At 40.1% G+C, this 24,536-nt stretch overlaps 1 protein-coding gene across 3 annotated transcripts in view; it reads left to right on the top strand.

The window, feature by feature from the left end:
* SYDE2 (synapse defective Rho GTPase homolog 2) overlaps nt 1-24,536 on the top strand; it is a 63,182-nt gene that overhangs the window by 15,897 nt on the left and 22,749 nt on the right. For all 3 annotated transcript variants that reach the window (XM_051856300.3, XM_089337111.1, XM_089337112.1), the window contains 2 exons: nt 2,446-3,548; nt 8,417-8,543. In XM_051856300.3, coding sequence (XP_051712260.3) covers nt 2,446-3,548; nt 8,417-8,543 — 1,230 coding nt within the window. The remainder of the gene's footprint in view (nt 1-2,445; nt 3,549-8,416; nt 8,544-24,536) is intronic.

Below are 24,536 nucleotides of genomic sequence, written 5' to 3' on the forward strand. Positions count from 1 at the left end.
ATGGGAGAGCAGTAGAAGATGGCCCCTGGGCCCCTCCTATCCAGGTGGAAGACCCAGAAGAAGCTCTTGGCTCCTGGCTTCAGCCCTGCCCAGCCCTGGCTGTTGTGGCCATTTGGGGAGTGAACCAGTAGATGGAAAATCTCTCTGTCTCTTTTCTCTCTGTAACTCTGCTTTTCAAATAAATAAATCTTAAAAAGGATTAATTACTAGTATTATTACTGAACCTTTATGGCTGGTAACTATTATTGGTAATTCCTGTATTGTATTTCCTAAAAGATTCACCAGTTTATAGGGCAACTAAAAATTGGTTGGTTGATTAACTCATTTATTAAAAAAAAAAAAATCAAGCTCCTGCAATGTGATGTTAATCTCTGGGTGCCTCAGGAGTGTGCCAGTTTCACTTGACTCAACCTGGTTCATAAGTTTAAAGGTTTTCATTTTGTACATTCTTATAGCTTGGTAGTTTAAGATTTGGTTATTATAGTTTTTTAAGTGCATGTCAGCTTTGGTAATACTTCAGCTCCTAGAATTTACAAAACCAGAGTATTTTTGTTTTATTAAATTCAGTCTTGTCTGCAATAGACACTGCTAATATGTGTAGTGTTTGATTTCACTTTAATAATCAGTGAAGGACTTTAGTAGGAATTGTTTACTTATAATGTGAGGAAGGAGAATGTTTCATTCCTTAATGATTTAATAAAATCTAGAGTGATTTAATATACAAGGTAGCTTTTCTAGGCTGTGACAAAATAGATGTTTGTATCAGGATCCTGGTTTCTATAGAATGTTTTAGACTGGGAAACCATTAGAATTGTACTACAATTTGCAGTACAAGAGGATGCTTTGTCCAGTTTATCAAACACTCTTTTTCATATTCATTGCTTAACAGAAAAACCCAGTGGGCATACTTAAAATAATCCTTTCTCTATAAATAAACTACTTCTTTGTCACTGGGTCACATAGAAAGGGGTAGAGGGAGAATATCATATTAATACTCTAAAGAAAGGTCTCAATTTATTGGCTTTAAAAAATGTTTATTTTCATCTACTCAGGCAGAGCAACAGAGATGGAGGTCTTCTATCCTGTTCATTTCTCAAATTCCTGCAACAGTCAGGGCTCAGCCAGGCCAAAACCAGTAATCTGAAACTCCATGAGTCCCCCATGTAGGTGGCAGAGGCCCAAGCACTTGAGCCATCGTCTGTTCTCTCCCAGAATGTATTAGCAGAAAGCTGGATGGGAAGTGGAATAGCCGGGACCCACCCTTGACTTTTTAAATGAATAAGCACATTTTATCATTTTAAAAAGCTACTTTTTAATGGGGCCAATGTTGTGGCACAGTGGGTTAAGCGTCTGCCTGTGATGCATACCACATAGGTGCTGGTTTGTGTCCTGGCTGTCCCACTTCTGATCCAGCTTCCTGAGAATGGTCTGGGAAAGGCAGTGGAAGATGGCCAAGTGCTTGGGCCCTTCCACCCATGTGGGGGATCCAGAAGGAGCTTCTGGCTCCTGGCTCAAGCCTGGCCCAGACCTGGCGATTGTGTCCATTTGGGGAATGAACCAGCAGATGGAAGCGCGCTCTCTCTCTCTCTCTCTCTCTCTCTCTCTCTCTAACTCTGCCTTTCAAACAAACAAGTAATCTTTAAAAAAATTACTTTTAAAAATTTATTTATTTGAGAGGTGAGGAAACATAGTGCACTCTTATTGGCTCCAGATGCCTACAGTGACCAAGGTTGGGACTGGCTGAAGCTGGGAACTGAAACTCAATCTAGATCTCCTGTGTGAGTGACAGGGATCCAACCAACCATTTAAACCATCGCTCCTGCCTCCCAGGGTCTGCATTAGCAGGAAACTGGAGTCCAGATTGGAGTTAGGTATCAAACCCAGGTGCTTAGATGTGGGAAGCAGGTGTGCTAATCAGCATCGTGACCATTAGGGTAAAAGCCTAACCCACATTTTCTCATTTTAATTGTGAAATGTAATGATATATAAATTAGCTTCTGAAATTAGAGCTATTATATCTTTTTGAAAAAAGATTGATTTATTTGAAAGACAGAGTTACAGAGAGGCAGAGGCTGAGAGAGAGAGAGAGAGGTATCTTCCATCTATTGGTTCACTCCCCAAATGGTCGCAATGGCCAAAGCTGGGCTGATCTGAAGCCAGGAGCCGGGAGCTTTTGAATCTCCTCTGTGGGTGCACGGGACCGAGCTCTTGGACCATCTTTCACTGCCTTCCTAGTCCGTAGCAGAGAGCTGGATCGTAAGAGGACTAGCCAGGACACCAAATGGCATCCATAGGGGATGCCAGTGCTGCACGTGGAAGCTTAGCTTACTATATATGCCACAGAACCAGCCCCTACTTGGTGGTTTATAAAATAGGAATACAAGTAGAAATTAAAACATATAACTTTATAATAGCTTCCTTTTTTTTTTTTTTTTTTCTTTTAAGGTCCTGGGATCCTAACTGCTCCAGATAGGACTGAATTGGGAATTATGGAACCATCTTCTCCAAGCCCTAGCCCTGTGAAAAAAGGCAGTTCAATTAATTGGTCTTTGCCAGATAAAATAAAATCTCCACGGACTGTGAGGAAACTTTCTATGAAAATGAAAAAGTTGCCAGAATTTAGCCGAAAGCTGAGTGTTAAGGGAACCTTGAATTATTTAAATGGTCCAGAAAATAGTCCTTCCTTGTCTAAATGTAACTGTCAAGAAATTCATCATACTGTTATTCTTCCTTCTGGGAATACAACCACAGCTGCAAAGAGGAATGTTATAAGCCGGTACCATCTTGATACCAGTGTGTCTTCTCAGCACAGCTACCAAAAGAAAAGATCTGTGAGTTCTAAATACTCCTGCAAAGGTGGTTACCTCAGTGATGGAGATTCACCTGAACTTGTAACCAAATCTAGCAAACACGGCTCTGAAAACAAACTTGGAAAAGGAAAAGAAATAGTTCCAAATACTTGTAGCAAAAATGACATAGACATCGATGCTTTTAGACATTATAGCTTTTCTGATCAACCTAAGTGTTCACAATACATATCTGGGCTCATGAGCGTGCATTTCTATGGTGCAGAGGATTTAAAACCACCCCGGATAGATTCGAAAGATGTCTTCTGTGCAATTCAGGTCGATTCGGTGAACAAAGCAAGGACAGCTTTGCTCACATGTCGAACAACATTTTTAGACATGGATCATACTTTCAACATAGAAATTGAAAATGCACAGCATCTGAAACTCGTAGTATTTAGTTGGGAACCTACTCCAAGAAGAAACCGAGTGTGTTGTCACGGAACTGTTGTCCTTCCTACCTTATTCAGAGTGACAAAGACACATCAATTGGCTGTTAAACTAGAACCTAGAGGTCTTATTTATGTGAAAGTGACTCTTATGGAGCAGTGGGAGAATTCTCTTCATGGACTAGATAAAAATCGAGAATCAGTAATATTTGGTGTTGATATTCGAAAAGTTGTGGAGAAAGAAAATGTAGGATTGATGGTGCCACTTCTGATACAGAAATGTATTATGGAAATTGAAAAAAGAGGCTGTCAGGTATTATTTCACTTTGTTTCTTTACTACCTCCTTTATTGATTGATTGATTGTAAGTGTTGGAGATGTTATTCAAGGTAAAGTAAACAAGTAAACTTGGATATTTTCTTGTTACTATTCTTTATATGTATCTGTTTAGTGCTTGGATATAATTCATACCTTAACGTCTGTTGTCAATGACTGAGACCATGCTAGATGATTCCACAGTTTATGTTTTGACACAGATGTGTGGGTCTTCTAAGATCAAAATTGCTTTACACTAGCAAGAGCTGATAACATAGGCAAAGACAGATTCATTTAACAAACTGTTTCTGCATGGTTTGACATTCCTGTGAGAGAAAGTTCCAATAGTGAATTCTCCAACCCTGCTTCACTCCTACTTTCTCAGGCCTAGTCTTTGGAAGGCATAAACCTATCTGTCTCTTTATTGTGGAATATCATGAAGTATGACGAGAGATCCTACTAATAAGAACATATCTCATTTTCTTTAAAAGGCAAAGGCAATACCTTAAAACAAAAGAAAATATAGTGTTATTTGTAGCAAAATATGTAAATGCTAACCAGTTAATAGATCATGTCTTCATTTATTTGTTTTAATATATGTACATAGTACCTGTACATGTTCTATGACAAAGAAAAACAGCATGTCTCTGAGAATATTATTCTAAGGTATAGATAATTATATTCCTTTATGACACGTTACCCTTAAAAATCATTGTATTTTGAATTAGTTCTCCTTTGTTCCTATCAGAATTTGGCTTAAAAGACAAAAAATATGAGAGTAAATATTACAGAAGGTAAAATATGATTTCTTGATTTGCAGTAATGCACCTTGAACTTAATATAGAAACAATGTAAGTTAGTGAAATTATCATTAAAATGCAGAAGACCTAAATTCTGATTTTTCCTCCATTATTACTTAACAGTGTAATGTTGGGCAAGTCACTTAATCTCTGTAAGGCAGCTACATTTTTGAAATCTTTTTATTTAATAACTTTAAGAAAAATTTATATAATGGGAACAAATTTCCTGTCTTGAAACCTCTACTAACTCAGATACATGATTCCATCTCTAGTTTATGTTGTTCATGTGGGAACAGAGCTTTATTTTCCAATCCTAGTTTAAGTCATTTTTTTTAAAGTTCTCCATTTCTTCTTCCTTTTTTTTTTTTTTTTTTTTTTTTAATAGTGTAGGGTTCAGAGATTACACAGACTTTAAAGCTAATTATTGGCCGGCATCGTGGCTCACTAGGCTAATCCTCCGCCTAGCGGCGCCGGCACACCGGGTTCTAGACCCGGTCGGGGCGCCGGATTCTGTCCCGGTTGCCCCTCTTCCAGGCCAGCTCTCTGCTGTGGCCCGGGAGTGCAGTGGAGGATGGCCCAGGTGCTTGGGCCATGCACCCCATGGGAGACCAAGAGAAGCACCTGGCTCCTGCCTTCAGATCAGCGTGGTGCGTAGGCTGTGGCGGCCATTGGAGGGTGAACCAATGGCAAAAGGAAGGCCTTTCTCTCTGTCTCTCTCACTGTCCACTCTGCCTGTCAAAAAAAAAAAAAAAAAAAAAACCCACACACAAAAAAGCTAATTATTAAGCAGAAAGTTTTGTAATTGAGTATTAAAATGTAACTCAGTGGCACTATACTTTTCATTTTTTTATTTGATAGGTAGAGTTATAGACAGTGAGAGAGAGAGAGAAAGGTCTTTCTTCCATTGGTTCACTCCCCAAATGGCCGCCACGGCCAGTACTGCACCCATCCAAAGCAGGAGCCAGGTGCTTCTTCTTGGCCTCCCATGCAGGTGCAGGGGCCCAAGCACTTAGGCCATCCTCCACTGCCCTTCCGGGCCACAGCAGAGAGCTGGACTGGAAGAGGAGCAACCGGGATTAGAACCTGGCGCCCATATGTGATGCTGGTGCCGCAGGCGGAGGATTAACCTAGTGAGCCATGGCGCTGGCCCCCCACTATACTTTTATAACATGCTTTTTGAAATATTTATAAAGAACAGCTGTATAAAGACTATTATCATTTACCAAGAAAACATGTTTAACAATGAAGAACAGATTCTGTCTCTGAGGCATTAAGAGTATAAAAATTGCGGCTCACTAGGCTAATCCTGCGCCTTGCGGCGCCAGCACCCTGGGTTCTAGTCCCGGTCGGGGCGCCGGATTCTGTCCTGGTTGCCCCTCTTCCAGGCCAGCTCTCTGCTGTGGCCCGGGAGTGCAGTGGAGGATGGCCCAGGTGCTTGGGCCATGCACCCCATGGGAGACCAGGAGAAGCACCTGGCTCCTGGCTTCGGATCAGCACGGTGCGCCGGCCGCAGCGCGCCAGCCGCGGTGGCCATTGGAGGGTGAACCAATGGCAAAGGAAGATCTTTCTCTGTCTCTCTCTCACTGTCCACTCTGCCTGTCAAAAAAAAAAAAAAGTATAAAAATCAGCATCTGACGTTAATTACATCCTAAAATATCCTTTCCTTTAAATACCTATATTAGGTATTCCTTTTATTCATATTTTTTAAAAAAATTTATTTATTTATTTATTTGAAAGAGTTACACGGAGAGAGAAGAGGCAGAGAGAGAGGTCTTCTCTCTGCTGATTCACTCCCCAGATGGCTGCAACATCTGGAGCTGCGCCTATCTGAAGCCAGGAGCCAGGAGCCAGGAGCCAGGAGCCAGGAGCTTCTTCTGGGTCTCCCACGTGGGTGCAGGGGCCCAAGGACTTGGGCCATCTTCTGCTTGTATCCCAGGCCATAGCAGAGAGCTGGAGAGGAGCAGCTGGGACTAGAACCAGTGCCCATATGGGATGCCAGCGCTTCAGGCCAGGGTGTTAACCCACTGGGCCACAGCACCGGCCCCTAAATAAATATATTTGTAATGTCATATTTTTTGAGATAAAATTGTCCATTAATATATGCTTCCTGTAAGAATGGTATTCCTTTCATTTGTTCTAGGTTTATCTCCTTCTCAAGTTCAAGGGGATACATCCTTACCATGGCACTATGTGACACCTAAATATGTGTAATCAGAAGGGCTATAATCAAGATGGTTTCTTTAGTTGTGGTAGCATTTCCTTTCATTCTGTTTAATGTTCTAGTTTTAATTTTTGGTTGATCTGCCCTTCTACCATGCCTTTCTTGAGATGATACAACCAGCATAACACCTGTTATTCTCAATGTGAATGCATCAGGAATGTGGATAAAATAGACAATTTGCATTTTCATCTTAGTACATTCCTTGCTTACTCTTGTTATGTTGATCCTTTTGAATGTAGCACTCCTTGAATTACTACCATCTCTTAGGAATAGTTTTGGGTTCTGTTAACTGTCTTTTGGTTAGTATTTATGGCTTATCATCTTCAATATTTTGGACAACATTTCCTTATTTCTTTTATTAACAGTTTCCCAGATTGAGTCTTACTTCTGGTATATTCTGTTACTTCTTTAATGACTCATAAATAAACCTAGAAATATCACCTATGTGTGCTCCTTCCTCTAGGTCATTTTTTATAATGACTCACATTCAGATCTTTGAAGGATTGGTATTCTTTATTTCTGTCTTGAAGTAATTTATCCTAACTTCATTCAATTCTTTAACTTCCCAAATATAAGCAGTCTTTGATATGGAAGTGTAGATGACAGCCACTTTTTCTCCTTAATTATCTTGAAGGTTTATTCTTTTAAAGAACTCTAATAGTATAATCAGGAATGCTTTTTCTTTACAGAGATCATGTTAATATCCTCTCTGTGAATTTGTAGTGAACTTCTTCATATTTTAAAACCTAAATGAACTGGGTTTTTTTATTTTTTAATTTTTTAATTTTTATTTTTTGACAGGCAGAGTGGACAGTGAGAGAGAGAGAGAGACAGAGAGAAAGGTCTTCCTTTTTGCCGTTGGTTCACGCTCCAATGGCCACCACAGCTGGCACGCTGCGGCCGGCGCATCACGCTGATCCGAAGCCAGGAGCCAGGTGCTTCTTCTCCTGGTCTCCCATGGGGTGCAGGGCCCAAGGACTTGGGCCATCCTCCACTGTACTCTCGGGCCATAGCAGAGAACTGGCCTGGAAGAGGGGCAACCGGGATAGAATCTGGTGCCCCAACTGGGACTAGAACCTGGGTTGCTGGCGCCACAGGTGGAAGATTAGCCTATTGAGCCACAGCGCCGGCCAATGAACTGTTTTAAAAGTAAATTTTTCAATTTAGCTTGGTGGGATGAGTGATGTTTGTGTACCTTATGTAAGTTTTGAGCTAGAGTATTTTTAGTCTTTAATATATTACTTTAATGAAATTTCCCACATCATTTTATAATCAATTAATTTGAGAAAGTTAAAAACCGTACATATACTTCTATTTCTTCCTAAGAATCTTTTTTTATTTCCCTACAATGCTTTATATAAATAGTATACTGGAACCTCATTTCTGACTGTATATTTATTATATGGATAAAGAAACTGAGTTTAAAGAGATTAAATAACTTGCCCAAATTACCAAGGAAGGAGGGACAGAATGGGGCTTTATGACCCCAAAGCCCTTGGTTAACTGTTGTGCTGTACTGGTTCAGTCTAGAACAAAAGACGTGGAGGGGCAAGTTCTTGGGGCATGGAGGTATTGGTTAAGCATATAGAATGAAAGAGGAGTGATTGTATCTTAAGATGAGATAGCCAACTTCATAGGAATCAGATTAAATATAAATGAAACAGTATGATGTTTTAATTACATTTATCAGTATATCTTGGTTTATAGTAAGATTTCAAAAGCTGTTTGAGGTATTTTAACTAAATGCCATTAGAACATATTGCTTGCCTAGTTCATGTGATTTACTGTACTGTTACATTTTCTCATTATCAAGTTCACCATAATGTGGCCATAATTTTATTTCTAGGTAGTAGGCCTGTATCGATTATGTGGTTCCGCAGCAGTCAAGAAAGAACTTCGAGAGGCTTTTGAGAGGGATAGCAAAGCTGTTGGTCTGTGTGAAAATCAATACCCAGATATAAATGTAATAACAGGTAATAAATAGATTTTATCTTATGTGCTTATTCTGGAAAGACTATAAATGCAGGAAAGAGAATTAAATGCTTTTTTTGTAGCTACATGCAATTTGGCTTTATTCTGAAGTCTTCCTTTCTTTCTTTTACAACTACTGCATATTGTTTTATTTTCTATGGAGAAGTATGAATATATGGTCCCTACTCTCAAGTAGCCAGCATATGGTCAGGGGAAATGAAGCCTACATTAGCTGTAATTGATACCGGAAGGAAAAGGGTACCTTCACAGAGGGATAGATAAAATGCCTTGAGAGCTCAGTTTGGGGCTTAGATGATATAAGAGCTATTTGGTTAGAGCATTTCAATTTATTTAGTAGGCAGAGGAGATCCATTAAAGATTTTTGAGCATGGGGAGGGAAATAATTAGAGACTGTCCTTGGAAATATTTATCTGCCAACTTGATGTGATGTATTGAAATTGGAAGAGACCAGAGGAAGGAAAATAAGTTAGGAAGCCTTGACAATAGTCCCAACAACAAGGTAATGAGAATGAAAGGAGTCTTTTAGCTGTAGACATAGGAAAGTGTGGAACTGAAAGGATGTGAGGAAAAATAGAGCCCAGACAAACTTGACTTTGAGACCTGGTTGAATGAGGACCATTAGAAGAATGAGGAGTGTTGTAAGAAGAGCTACTGCTCTTGGTAGGGATACATAGAAAAGAAGATGAATTGGGTTTTGGATTCAGTATTATTGAATTTGATAAGGAATAGGAGATCTACTTCCACCAAAGTTGAAAGTGCTACAGAGAGGATGTAGTAGGGGATGGTATTGAGGCGCAGTAGGTTAGCCGCCACTTCTAATGTCGGCATCCCATATTGGAGTTCAAGTCGTGGCTCCCTGCTAATGTACTTGGGGAAGTAGCAGGTGATAGCCCAAGTACTTGGACTCCTGCCTCCCATATAGGAGACCCAGATGGAGTTCCAGGATCCTGGCTTCTGGTCATTGCTGTCATTTCTGGAATGAATCAGTAGATAAAAGCTCTCTTTGTCTCTCCCCACTCCCTTGCTCTGTCACTCTGCCTTTCAAATAAATAAAATATTTTTTTAAAAACAGGATGTGGTAGAATTTGAGGAGTATTTTATTTATCCAAGTGGTAAATATAACGTATAGTACAAGAGTTAAGCTTTTAGGGGGCCAGTGTTGTGAACGCAACTAGTTAAGCTGCTGCTGGCATTCCATGTGAGTGCCATATTTAGTCCTGGATGTTCCACTTCCAGTCCAGCTCTCTGCTAATGCTCTTAGGAAAGCAGCAGAAGATGGTCCAAGTGTTTGGGGCCCTGCCATGCAGTGAGTTCCAGGCTCCTGGCTTCATTCTGGCCCAGCCCTGACTATTGTGGCCATTTGGGAGTGAACCAGCAGAAGGAAGACATTCTCTCTCTCTCTCTGTAACTCTGCCTTTCAAATAAATAATTCTTTAAAACAAAACAAAACCAAACTTTGGTACTCCTGAGAGATGGGGCTGAAAGTGACGCATTGAAGGCACTGACATATAGATGTCATTAATTGTCTAAAAAGTGTGAATTAACAAGAACTTCAGGGATCTCTAATTTTTGGAGGCAGGCAAAGGAAGAAAAAACACCTGAAGGAGAAAAGAGAAAATTTGAGAAACAGGAGATAACAGGGTTAAAGAAAGGAATGATGCCGTATCATTCTGTGGGGATACCCTCAAGATAAGAATAGAGCAAAGGCCTTTGCCATTAGACAGTTGCTCATAACCTTATTGATAATCTTCAGTCATTATTTATTGGCTATGTATTGGTTTTTAAATTTTATTTTATGATTTATTTATTTGAAAGGCAGAGTTACAGAGAGGCAGAGGCAGAGAGAGAGAGGTCTTCCATCCGCTGGTTCACTCCTCAGGTGGCCACAAGGGTCGGAGCTGTGCCGATCCAAAGTCAGGAGCCAGGAGCTTTTTCTGGGTCTCCCACATGGGTGCAGGGACCCAAGGAGTTGGGCCATGTTCTACTGCTTTCCCAGGCCATAGCAGAGAGCTGGATCAGAAGTGGAGCAGCCTGGACTTCCAATTGGCAGCCATGTGGGTTGCCGGCACCGCAGGTGGCGGCTTTACCTGCTACACCATAGTGCCGGCCCTTATGTATTAGTTTATAATTCTGTGTTTGTTTTTGTTGTTTTTTAACTTTATTATTGAAGTTCTCAAACATATGCAAAAGTAGAGAGAATGTTTTGATAAACTCCCTTTCTTCATCACCTGCTTTCCATAATCATCAACACATGATCAAGCTTGTCTCATATGTACCCCTCATTCCTTTTTTAATTAATTTTTTTTCTTTATTGGAGAGGAAGAGAGAGACAGAGATTTCATCCTAGTTGCTTCCCAAATCCCTGCAACAGATGGTGCTGGGCAGAGCCAGGAACTGGGAACTCAGTCTAGGTTTCCCATGTGGGTGCCAGTGGCAGAAAGCTGGAATCAGGAGCTAGGAATCAAACCTAGGTGTGGTGATGTGGGACATGGGTGTTTTAACCAGCATCCTTCCTGCTTGGCCAAACGTCTGCCCCTGTATCCTTCATTTGGTCCTGCCTGACGCTGGATTGTTTTGAAGGAAATCCTTTCATCTAGAGACAATGCTTCAGTGTGTTTCTTCAGATCTTACGTGTTTTGATAGTTCTTTCTCTTTTCTCTGTTGTCAACTGCCAGTTTTTTTTTTTTTATTGTTATAAGGGTATCTATTTTTCTCTTCTAATTTCTCTTTCTTATTTTACACATGATTAATTGGCTGAGAATTTGAGGAAAATTCTCTTGCATATATTAAAGACATTTTTGTTGGTTGAAATCCTTAAAGTTTCTGGGATTGAGGCTTTCCAGATAGTTGAGGTTCTGATACTCTGAATGCTGAATGACTGTATTTTCATATTGTATTTATTTTATATTCTTGGATAACCAAAACTTTAATCCTAAACATTTGATACTAAGAGAAAACTGAGACATTTTTTCTTTTTTTAAATTTACTAAATCTGAAGTAATGGTTATTTTGTTTCTGTCTTTTTTTTTTCTTGGTAAGGAAAGAGGCTTATTTAAGAAATAGGATAATTTCTTTAAAAATGGAGTATTCTTCCTTTGTTGATATGTAATTAATAAAATCAACCAAGGACCCATTTTATGAATTCAGTAAAGAAAATTTATGAATACCAGTGTTCAGATAGTACATTGTGTAGACAAAAGTAGATTTTTGTCTTGGTATAACCTTGTCTTAGAAATAAAAATTGGGATATGTGCATATGATTTGAAGAGATTAGAGACTGTGCTTTGGGTTGACTGTTTGCTATAAGACTTGATGCTTAGTTTTGGAAATTTGGAGCATATGTAGGATATGGACAGCAATAATTCAGTGAATTCTGACTTTATAGGATTCTTTTCTAAAACTGACAGCTTCCATAATTTATAAATTGAGTATTTCTTGATTCTATTCTTGGTACTAATCTACTTCATTTTAGGCTGTTTTTCACAAGAATTTAGAGCTGTTTTCCCTTTCAGTAAAAATCCAATGTAATGATTTAAGATTTATCTGAAAAGTATCATTGGAATTGCAATAAATTACATGAAAGGTCCATGTGACTCAAGATAAGACATTATTGGTTTGGGAATTGGCCAGTAATGGTGTTGCCTCATGTTTGTCCCACATTAGCTCATTTCAAAGTAAATTTGAAACATAATTAATTGTTCAGTGGGCCTAAAAAAGAGAAGCTAACAAAATGAGTCACTGTTTAATGTGTTTTTTAAAATATTTATTTATTTATGTGAGAGGTAGAATTACAGAGAGAGGGAAAGACAGAGAGAAAGGTCTTCCATCCATTGGTTCACTCCCCAAATGGCCACAACAGCTGAAACTCAACTGATCTGAAGCCAGGAGCCAGGTGCTTCTTCCCGGTCTCTCACACGGGTGCAGGGGCCCAAGTACTTGGGTCATCTTCTACTGCTTTCCCAGGCCATAGCAAAGAACTGGATCAGAAGTGGAGCAGCTGGGACTCGAACTGGCACCCATATGGGATGCTGGCATTGCAGGTGGTGGCTTTACCTGCTATGCCACAGTGCCAGGCCCTTAATGTGTTTGTTTTTAGTGGTTTATCTATCTGGAGCACAGAGTGATAGGCTGTAGATAAACCAAGGTTTTTTTCAGTGAAGTATAAAATCTAAGGAACAAAGTTTATTCTTGATATTTTATGGAGCTTATTTACTAAACATAACAAGCGAATTTAGAAAAGACAGGATATTTATTACTAAAAAAAAAATCTAAGGAGGAAATTCATTTGAGTGTGTCTGCCCATTGTAACATAGATTTCATGTTGTGCCAAGCAGTCTGTCTAGGTTCAGTATCTGAAAGTTCATTTGACTGTACCTTTTTCTGATTTTAATCCTCTCAATCATTTTATCAAAGAAAAATTCATTAGAATTCACCCAGAAATTATCTTTAAAACTTTAGTATTTTTCTTTATTTAAACATATTAAGATGCATTCTCCTACCATCTATATTATATTAATATGTACTCTGATCTCTGACATATTAACTTCCAGATGATTCTGTTTACCTGGATTGAGCTTAGCTGTCTAAACCGTAAAACACTAAGATGCCAAACATTGAGGAATAGTCATAAGTTAAGCAACTCAAATATCTTGAGATTGTGAGAGCCATTTGATCTGAGCAATATGTGTAGAGTGTGACTAAAATAGATGATAAAGTCAGAAAACTAAGGTAATGGATTTTAAAAATTAATTCACAGCTCTAAATTCAAGAAATGTCAGTGATTCAACATTCAAATCTACCTGTTCTGATGTGACTTTATTATCTGCAAGTTTTAGCTGTGAAAGAATGAGTCTCATGGTTGGATACATGCATTTTCAACATGGTGGTTTAAGTGAATTGATCTGTTTTGCTGGATGCCTATAGAGGAGAGGTCATTCTCACAAAGGACAGAATCTCACTTGAAGAATGAGTTTGTTTATTATATCACTCTTCCTAGCCCTGCAGTTGCTATTAGGAAGATGATATCCATCAATTCAACTGTCATATAGTGAGTGTTTACTGTATGCTAAGTATTTTGGTAAGGCATTTGGAACATAACAATGCATAAGAGGTCATCCCTACCCTCAAGAATGTTAGTCTAAAGGGGAAGACAGAAACAGAAACAGCTAATTGTGGTATGCGAGAAGGAGCACCTAACTTCTGGGGAAATGAGAGTGAACTTCCTGGAGAGGTGACTTGTCAGCCAAGGAAAGGTTGGAAGAGAGCAGTCTATTAGCAAAAACTAGGAGATAGAAAACTAAAAGGGATCTTCAGAAAATTCTTGAAAAAGGCATATAATGAGAAAACTACCCATGGATTTCTAACTTTTTTCCTCCAAAGTAAGCATGAACTTTTTATAACATGTCTAAGCAGGATCTGTTTTGAGGCTCAAATAATAACACATGTTGAGGAGCCAGCACTGTGGCACAGTGGGTTAAAGCCCTGGCCTGTAGTGCCAGCATCCCATATGGGTGCTGGTTTGAGTCCCAGCTGCTCCACTTCTGATCCAGCTCTCTGCTATGGCCTGGGAAAGCAGTAGAAGATGACCCAAGTCCTTGGGCCCTGCACCCATGTGGGAGACCCGGAAGAAGCTCCTGGCTCCTGGCTTTGAATCGGCTTGGCTCCAGCTGTTGTGGCCATTTGGGGAGTGAATCAGTGGATGATAGACCTTTCTCTCTGTCTCTACCTCTCTCTGTAACTCTGTCTTTCAAATAAATAAAATAAATCTTTAAAACACACAGGCACACACACACACATGTTGAAAAAAAGCCCTTATCAGAATGTGAATTCTGCTAAAATTGAAGAACAAACATTAAATTTATGGCTTTGGTAGAAGAATGTTGAAATCACTGATGCATTGCAAAAAGTTTATGGAGAAAATTTCCCAAAGAAAACAGCAGTGTAGAAATGAATAACCCTTTTTAAGATGGGACTAGGCATTGCTGAATATAAAGCCTATGGTGGCAGACTATCCACATCAATTTGCAAATAAAATAAAATATTATTCATGCCATAATTGAAGAGGAAGTGTTAACAGCAGAAACAATAGCAGATGCCACAGGCATCTTGATTGGTTCAGTTTAACAGTTCCGACTGAAAAATTAAAGTGGAGCTAACTTTCTGCTTTATAGGTTCCAAGTCTGTTACACTCGGGTCCATACACGAGAGCAGAGCTTTCACTGGAAGTGTTACATGAGTAGGGTCATTATACTGAAACATTTCTTTAAAGAAGTGTAACAGGAGATGAAACATGGCTTTTCTAAGGGTGATCCTGAAGACAAAACACTGTCAAAACAGTGGCCACCAAGACGCAGAAGTGGTCCAGTCAAAGCAAAAGCAGACTGCGAGAGCAAAGGTCATAGTGACAGGTTTTTTGGAATTTTCAAGGCATTATGCTTGTTGACTTTCTGGAGGACCAAAGGCTGATAACATCTTATCAGGAGAGAGTTTTGAGAAAGTTAGTGGAAGCTTTAGCAGAAGAGTTATCTGGGAAAGTTTCACTGTAGAGTCCTCTATTGCAACAGTGCTCCTGCTTATTCCTCTCATCAAAGGCAATTTCGTGAGAATTTCAATGAGATCGTTAGGCATACACATTCCTGTCTTAATTTGGCTCCTTTGGGCTTTTATTTCCTAATTTAAAAAAATCTGTAGAGGGCTCACTCGTTTTCCCTTAGTTAATAATTGTCAAGTCACATGGTTAAATTCCCAGGACCTTCATCATTGGTTACAAAAGTATCTTGAGCTTGATGGAGCTTATGTTGAGAAATAAAGATTTTGTTTGTTTGAAGACAGTGCCCATCCTTAGTTTCACTCCCCAAATGCCCCCAGTGGCCAGGGACCTGAAGTTAGCAGTGAGGTCTCCCATGTGGTTGCCAGGAACCCCACTACTTGCGCCATCGTCGCTGCCTCCCAGGACTTGCATTAGCAGAAAGCAGGAATCAGGAGCTGGAGCTGGGAGTTGACCCCAAGCACTCTGATGGGGAATTTCAGTGTCCTAACCAACACCTTAAATACCTTAACCACAATGCCAAATTCCATTTTCCTTGAAGGGAACCTAAATGAGTTTGTGGGAAAATGGAATTGTTTATTTATTTAGTTTTTTAAATACACTTATCCCCTATTTTAAGATTTATTTATTTGAGAGATAGAGTTACAGACAGAGAGAAAGTCTTCCATCCACTGGTTCACTCCCCAGATGGCCAGAGCCAGGACTAGAAGAGCAGCCAGGACTAGAACTGGTGTCCATATGGGATGCTGCCACTGCAGGCAGAGGCTTTAGCCCACTACACCACAGTGCTGGCCCAAGATAAGTTTATTTTGGTGCAAAGATTTTTGAAATCTTCCTATAGTTCTTTTTCTTTTTTTTTAAGAATCATTTTATTTATTTGAAAGAGTTACAGAGAGAGGTAAAGCCAGAGAGAAAGAGAGGTCTTTCATTCTGGTTCACTCCCCAAATGACTGCAATGGCCAGAGCTGAGCTGATCCAAAGCCAGGAGCCAGGAGCTTCTTCCGGTCTCCCATGTGGGTGCAGGGTCCCAAGGAGTTAGCCATCTTTTGCTGCTTTCTCAGGCCATAGCAGAGAGCTGGATTGGAAAAGGAGCAACTGGGACTCGAATTGGCAACCTTGGTGCTACAGGTTGGGGCTTTAACCCCCTGTGCCACAGTGCCGGCCCCTAGTTATTTTTCATAGTACACATTTTTTCTTTGAACTCCTTGGAGACCACTTATATGATGTGCAGCACTTGCTAACGAGGAAAACACCAAACGGATGAGAGTGATGAGAGAGAGCTTTGAATGCTTTCTCAAACTGGAACCTAGAACTGACAGTGAGGCTCATTTGGAAATAGTAGAATTAGAACATGGTAATTTCCATTTTCTTTCTCATATTTTTTCATGAGGTTAGTTGAATGAGTTTCCATGTAGTAGGTGATATGAAAGTGTTTTTATATTGATATATACAAGTAGGTCTAGAGGGACTGAAAGAATGGGAAAGAGATGGTGATGTACCTTAAGTACTCTTTGAAGTGAGTATAATTCTATGATTTTTTAATATGCTTATAATTTAATAAATTACTTTTTAATTATCTACTTATGGTGCTAGAAAATGAAAGCTAAAAGGTTGGTTTCTTTTCTTCAAATCAGATCTGGTAATACATTGTAATTCTTAGAAAAAGAAATTACTTTCTCAAATAAAACCATAGAAAGCACTGAACTTTGTTTTTGCAAAGAATTTTTACTATGTTTAACATGGCAAAGTACACATTAGTGATAATGATACTTATTTTGGTCCTTACCTATTCCATTTTATGCCTAGGCTTTCAAAGTGATTTTTTTCCAAAGTGCAGATTTGATCATTTCACTCCTGCTTAAAAATTTTCCATCATTTAAAAAAAAAATTTTTAGAATCAGATTCAAATGCTTCAGTATGACCTATAAGGCTTTTCATGATTTGACCCCTCCAAAATTTTTCAAACTCATTTCCATCTTCATAAACTGTATCTGTCATGGTTTTTCATCATATGTGTAATCTGTGTACTTGCTCATGCTACTGAATGGGTGAAATGCTCTGTATTTCCAAGATTACCCCTGTCCTTCAGAACATCACAACTCATGTTGGTAGAATCTCTTCTTGAAATGCTGGTTTATTCTCATTCCCTCCCCCATACCCAGGCTGAGATAATAAAATATAAGGCTGTCATCGAGCTCCATGTCTCAGTCCCTAGTCCCAGGCACAGAGGATGTGCTCCATCCATGCTTACAGGTGGAGAGCCTGACTGTATCAAAATCAGTGACTATAGGAAAAGCCTCAACATTCCCTTAAACTCTATGGAGATTTTTAATAATAAATAAGTGATTAGATATATTTCTAGAAAAACTTTACATACACTCTTTGGAAAAATGAAGATATATTGAATGCAGAGGTGGGGGTGTCAGATTTATCAAGATGATTCTTTTTGCTTTTAAACTATTCCGTATGATTAGATAAAGTTTGTGTATGCTGTGTGGTTTTAGTTTTATTTTTTTAAGATTTATTTATTTTAATTGAAAGTTAGTTACAGAGAGGCAGGGGAGGAGGTAGAGAGAGAGAGAGAGAGAGAGAGGTTTTCCATCTGCTGGTTCGCTCCCCAAATAGCCGTGATGGCCCAAGCTGGGCTGTTCCAAAGCCAGAAGCCAGGAGCTTCTTCCAGGTCTCCCATGCAGGTGCAGGAGCCCAAGCACTTGGGCCATCTTCTGCTGCTTTCTCAGGCCATAGCAGAGAGCTGGATTGGAAGAGGAGAGCTGGGACTCAAACTGGCTCCCATATGGGATGCCAGCACTGCAGGCGGCGGCTTTACCCGCTATGCCACAGCGCCTGCCCCCTTGCTGTGTGGTTTTAGAATGGTTTTGATATTAAGGGTTAGGATACTTGTATTATTTTAGATTAGGAGAGAAACTGGTAATTGCTAATTACTGTCAAGATGAAAGAAGTAATAAAAGCACCATTTGTCCTTTTGACCACAATGCAAATAAAATAGTGCTTTAGTTATGGCAAGTAACAGTTGCGACAAAGATCAAATAATATAAAAGTTATGTGTGAATATCTGCAAGATAAATTTTGTGACTGAGAATTTACAAAATACAGCTACTTCAGAGCAGCCTCTGAGATGAAGAAACTGTTCCAGTGATTAGAATGTTGTGATTTTTTTCCTGAAGTATGATGCTTGCATCCTATCATGGGGATGAGTTGTAGTGCCTAAATCAAAGTGAAAAGGGATGGTTTTGTAGTATCTTGTCGTTACAGAGTAGCTTAAGAGACATAGCCAGAACTAATGCTCCCTTTACCTGTAAGGTAGTCTCTCTCCATCCCTTGCAGTTACCACTTCCTAGTAGTGTAATCATTTTGAGATTCATCTATATTTTTACAAGTGTCCACAGTCCTTTTTGTTACTCAGTAGTCTTCCACTGTTCAGATATACTGTTACTGGAGTATCAGTTCATCTGTTGGTAGGCATTTCTATTGTTTTCACTTTGAACCTATTACAAATAATGTGTTATGAACATTCATGTACAACTTGTATGAGTTGGCATATGCTTTCATTTCTCTTACTTGAACTACTATAAGGCTATTGCAAAAAGTTCATGAACAAATTCATGTTATTAATAAACTATGCGTGATTTCAAAAAATTCTTACACCTGGGTTCTAGTCCCGGTTGGGGCACCAGATTCTGTCCCGGTTGCTCCTCTTCCAGTCCAGCTCTCTGCTATGGCCTGGGAGTGCAGTGGAGGATGGCCCATGTGCTTGGACCCTGCACCTGCATGGGAGACCAGGAGAAAGCACCTGGCTCCTGGCTTCGGATCGGCACAGCGCGCCGGCCGTAGCACCCATTTGGGGGGTGAATCAACGGAAGGAAGACTTATCTCTGTCTCTCTCTCACTGTCTAACTCTGCCTGTCAAAAAAAAAAAAAGAACAAAAAAACAAAAAACAACAAAAAAACAAAAAACAACGCTGGCACCATGGCTCAGTAAGCTAATTCTCCGCCTGCGGTGCCGGCACCCTGGGTTCTAGTCCCAGTCGGGGCGTCGGATTCTGTCCCGGTTGCCCCTCTTCCAGGCCAGCTCTCTGCTGTGGCCCGGGAGTGCAGTGGAGGATGGCCCAGGTCCTTGGGCCCTGCACCCGCATGGGAGACCAGGAGAAGCACCTGGCTCCTGGCTTCAGATCAGCACGGTGCGCCGGCCATGGCAGCCATTGGAGGGTGAACCAACGGTAAAGGAAGACCTTTCTCTCTGTCTCTCTCTTTCACTGTCCACTCTGCCTGTCAAAAACAAAAAAACAAACAAACGAAAAAAAGGCAGAGAAATACAGAGAAAGACAGGGTTCACTTCCAAATGTCCACAACAGCCAGATCTAGGTCAGGCTAAAACCAGTAGCCAGGAACTCTATTTGGGTCCCCACATGGGTGGCAGGGCCCAAGTACTTGGGCCATCTTCTGCTGCTTCCGCAGGCACATTTGAAGGGAGCTGGATCCAAAGTAGAGGAACCAGGACTTCAACCAGCATTCTGATATGGGATGCCAGTGTCACAGGTGATGGCTTATTCCAGTTTGCCAAAATGCCAGCCCCTCATCAATACTTTGTTAAAATTTCTTTTCATTCATAAATGAAATTTTATTAATTATATTGAAAATCAGTGCACAGATTTCATTTTTACACAATTCTTAGCATGTGTATCAAAAATCTAAAAAAGCTTTGTATTGTGATTCTTTATTAAAGTCATTCCAGTGATTTTCTTTTTTTAAAAAAATTCATTTATTTATTTTGAAAGAGTTATGGGACTGTTATTGTGGCATAGTAGATTGAGGCTCTGCCTAAAGTGCCGGCATCCCAAGTGGGCACCACTTTGAGTCCCAGCTGCTTGACTTCTAGTCCATCTCCCTGCTGGTGGCCTGGGAAAAGAAGTGGAGGATGGCACAAGTACTTGGGACCTTGCACTCATGTGGGAGATCCAGAGCCTGGCTCCTGGCTTCAGATCGACCCAGCTCCAGCCACTGTGACCATTTGGGGAAGTGAACCAGTGGATGGAAGATCTCTCTCCCTCTCTCTGTGTCTCTCCCTCTTTCTGTGTGTAACTCGGCCTGTCAAATAAATAACTCTTAAAAAAAAAAAAAAGAAAGAAAAAGAAAGAGTTACAAAGAGGCACAAAAAGAAAGATCTTCCATCTGCTGGTTCATACTCCAGGTAGCTGCAGCGGTTAGTGCTAGGCCAGGCTGAAGCCAGGAGCCAGGAGCTTCCTCTGTGTCTCCCACATGGGTGGAAGGGGTCCAGACAGTTGGGTCTTCTGGTGACTTTCCTAGGCCACTTGCAGGGAGCTGGAGTAGAAGTGGAGCAGCTGGAACATGAACTGGAATCTGTGTAGGATTCTGGTGGTACAGAAGCCTATGCTGCACTAGCAGCTCTCTTTAGTGACTGTATCTTCAAATTTGGAACCAAATTGTCCTTAGGGGAATACCAAGTATTAATATCTTCAAATATTGATGAACTGTTACAAATACCCAACAAATCACAATTTTGTTATATATATATATACACACATATATAAACATACTCAAAATTTCAATATTTCAGAGCACTTTAACAAACTTAGGGGTAGACCTTTGGTGCAGCCTTCAAGATGCTGCTTGGGATGCCTGTATCCCATATTGAAGAGCCTGAGTTTGAGTTTCAGCTCCACTTCTATTCAGCTTCTTGCACAGGTGCTTCCTGGGAGGCAGCAGGTGATGCCTTAAGTACTTGGATCCCTGCTACCTACATGGGAGACCCAGATTGAGTGAGCTCCTGGCTTTGACTTGGCGCAGTGCTGCTGTAGAAGGTATTTGGGAAGTGAACCAGCAGAAGGAAGATCTCTCTGTGTCAGTTTCTTTATCTCTTTGCCTTTGTCTCTCCGCTTTTCAAATAAAGTGAAAATAATAATAATAAAAAAAGCAAACTTATTAAGAAGACTGGAGTACCACAGTCAAAGATATTACATACTATATACAATTTTAACAGGCCAACAGACTGGATTTTCTTTAGGAATAATTCTGCTGAACAACAAATGGGAGTAGAATTGAAAATATTCAAGACATTAAATACACAACTGTGACTCCAAATTGCCATTTAGAACATTTTGTACTGAAAGATATAAAAAACACCAACTATCTATGGAATGTTACAGTGATGCCCAAGACAGTGAAAGCATTCCATAATTCAGTATCCCACTATTTTCTAATTGTAGGAAACACATATACACACACACACACACACAAACAAAATAGCAGGTGATTTCACCTCTTAAAAAATAATTTGCACTTAAATGGGATGAGGTGGTATTCCTTCTTAAACATATTTCTAGAGCACTTAAAAATGTACAATTGCAAAATAACTGGTAAAAATATTCTGGAAACAGAGCCCACTGATGAAACACGGTACATAATGTGTTCACCAGACTTGGCTTCTTTCCCTTGTCCTTCCACTGAGGCTGAATTCCTCCTCTAGTTTCTCTGTGTTCCACAGGGAAATCTATTTTAGTGTTTTAATTGGCCACTTGCCTGCTTTCTCTTTGCTCTCCTTCTCCTTTTTCCCCTTACTTCTTTGTCCATAGACTTTCCTGCTGCTCTGGGGCACTGTTTCCACTTTGGTAGGGGCAGGAGTGGCTGAGAGCCTTGCTGATCTCTTCGGCTCTTACCAGCTGAGCTGACCCTTGTCTTTGGCATCCTGGAGGCAAAGACGGTGTGCACCAGGTGCCTTAGGCCGCCGTGCCCCGAGAGCCTTTGCGAAGCTGGTCTGCTTGGCCACTGCTGCTCTTCATGCTGCCTGAGCCCCTGGGAGCCGCTACCCTTGGTACTTTTTATGTTGACGTTGTTGCTTACAGCAATACTAAACTTGCTTTTTAGTTTTAGCAGCTTTTAAAAAATACTATAGCATTTTTAAAATAAACTATTATGTCATCTGTGAATAAAAGTAGCTTTTATGTCTTCCTTTCTTATCTGAATGTATTTTATTTCTTTTTTCATTCCTAATTGTACTCATTGGAATCTCTAGTGCATGTTGAATAAAAGTGGCAAGAGCAGGATCTTGTACTGGATTTTAGGAGAAAAATCATTATCTTCTACCATTAGTATGATTCAACTGTGTTTTCTGTAGATTCTGTTTATCAGGTTAAGAAAATTCCTTGCTGGTCCTGACAGAGATTTTTTTTGAAGGAATGTTACATTTTGTTTTAATCATGAGTGGGTCTTATGGATTTTGTCTAATACTTTCTGTATTCTCTTGAACATCCTCTTTCTTCATTTTTAGTGAGTTAATTTAATGGTTACATTGAATTTTAAATGTTAAGCTAACTTGCATTTTTTTAAGATTTATTTTATTTATTTGAAAAACAGTTACAGAGAAAGGTAGAGCAAGAGAGGTCTTCCATTCGCTGGTTCACTCCCCAATTGGCTGCAATGGCCACAGTTGAGATGATCTGAAGCCAGGAGTCAGGAGCTTCTTCTGGGTCTCCCATGCGGGTGCAGGGGCCCAAGGACTTGGGCCATCTTCTACTGCTTTCCCAGGCCATACCAGAGAGCTAGATCGGAAGAGGAGCAGTAAGGATTCGAACTGGCGCCCATATGGAATGCTGGCACTGCAGTCCAGGGCTTTAACCTGCTGTGCCACAGGCCTGGGTAACTTGCATTTTTAAGATTAAACCCCACTTGACCATGTCTTTGTATGTTGAATTTGATTTGCTGAAGTTGTGTTAAGAATTTTTGCATCTGTGTTCATCAGGGATATTGATGTGTTTCTTTTGTAATGTTTCTGTCTGGTTTTATTATCAGAGTAATTTTGCTCCCTAGAATGAGTTGGCAAGTTTGTCTTCATGTGGTAATTCAGTAACTTTTTGAAAAAGGACCATGCAGTTTTCTGAAGTGGCTGGATCTTTTTACATTCCTATCAGCAGTGTGTGAGAGTTTCAGTCTCATCCTCCTCACTAGCCCTTGGCTATTGTCCATCTTTCCGATTACTGCTATCCTAGTGAGTGTGAAGTGATATCCTATTATGGTTTTGATTTGAATTTCTGTACTAGCTAATGGTGTTAGATTTCTTGACATGCACCTATTGGTCATGCATATATTTTCTTCAGAGAAATATCTATTCAGAACCTTTACCCTTTTTTAAATTGGGTTACTTTTTTTTTTATTATTGAGTGTGAGTTCTTTATTCTGTACAAGTCCCTATCTGTATATGATTTGCAAATATGATTTACCCCGTTCTGTGGATTATTTTGACTGTTGCCTGGTAATTGTTTATGGGATGTCAGATGTGAATTTTATCTCTTGGGTGCTGGATATTTTTGTATTCCTATAAATATTGTTGAGCTGTGTGTGTTCTGGTCTGCAGCTAAGTTACTTACAAAGAACTTTCAATATTGCTTTTAAACTTGGTTAGGCAGAATGATAGCAACTTTTATGTAGGTATCCTCTTTTTTCTATGTATTTCTTTGCTTCACAACTGAAGAAAAACACTTAAATGCACTTTTTTTTTTTATTTATTTTATTTTTTTTTTTTAAATTTTTTTTTTTTTTTTTTTTTTTTTTAAATTTTTGACAGGCAGAGTGGACAGTGAGAGAGAGAGAGAGAGAGAGAGAGAAAGGTCTTCCTTTTGCCGTTGGTTCACCCTCCAATGGCCGCCGCTGCAGCCGGCGCACCGTGCTGATCCGATGGCAGGAGCCAGGAGCCAGGTGCTTTTCCTGGTCTCCCATGGGGTGCAGGGCCCAAGCACCTGGGCCATCCTCCACTGCACTCCCTGGCCATAGCAGAGAGCTGGCCTGGAAGAGGGGCAACCGGGACAGAATCCGGCGCCCCAACCGGGACTAGAACCCGGTGTGCCGGCGCCGCAAGGTGGAGGATTAGCCTAGTGAGCCACGGCGCCGGCTTACTTAAATGCACTTTTATTAGTTTTCATGACTGCTGCACTAAGTGGCTATAACAATGGACACTAATTTTCTCACACTTTTGGAGGCTAGAAGTCCAAAATCAAAGTGTTAGCAGAGCTCTGCGCCCTCTGATACCTGTAGGAGAATATGTCTTTTTTCTTTCTTATTTCTGATGATTTGCCTCATGTCTACCCCAGTGGTCTTTGGCATTCTTTGACTTGTAGATGCATAATTTTAATTCTTCATCTTCACATGGTGTTTTGTTTCTTCATATCATCTCCCCTTTGTGTGTTTGTCTCTCTCTGTATCTTCCTTTGATAGAAAAATTTTTATTTATTTTCATTTGATTTGCAAGGCAGAAAGGGGCAGAGAAAGAGAGGAAGGGAAGCAAGGAGGGAAGCGGGGAGCAGAGAGAGAGAGAGAGAAAGTTATCTTCTGCTAGTTCACTCCAATGCCACAACAACCAAAGCTTGCTAGCTAGGCCAAAAGCCAGAAGCCTGGA

The sequence above is a fragment of the Oryctolagus cuniculus genome, chromosome 7 (genome assembly GCF_051225735.1).
Source record: "Oryctolagus cuniculus isolate XC-2025 breed Fujian yellow rabbit chromosome 7, ASM5122573v1, whole genome shotgun sequence".
Lineage (NCBI taxonomy): Eukaryota > Metazoa > Chordata > Mammalia > Lagomorpha > Leporidae > Oryctolagus > Oryctolagus cuniculus.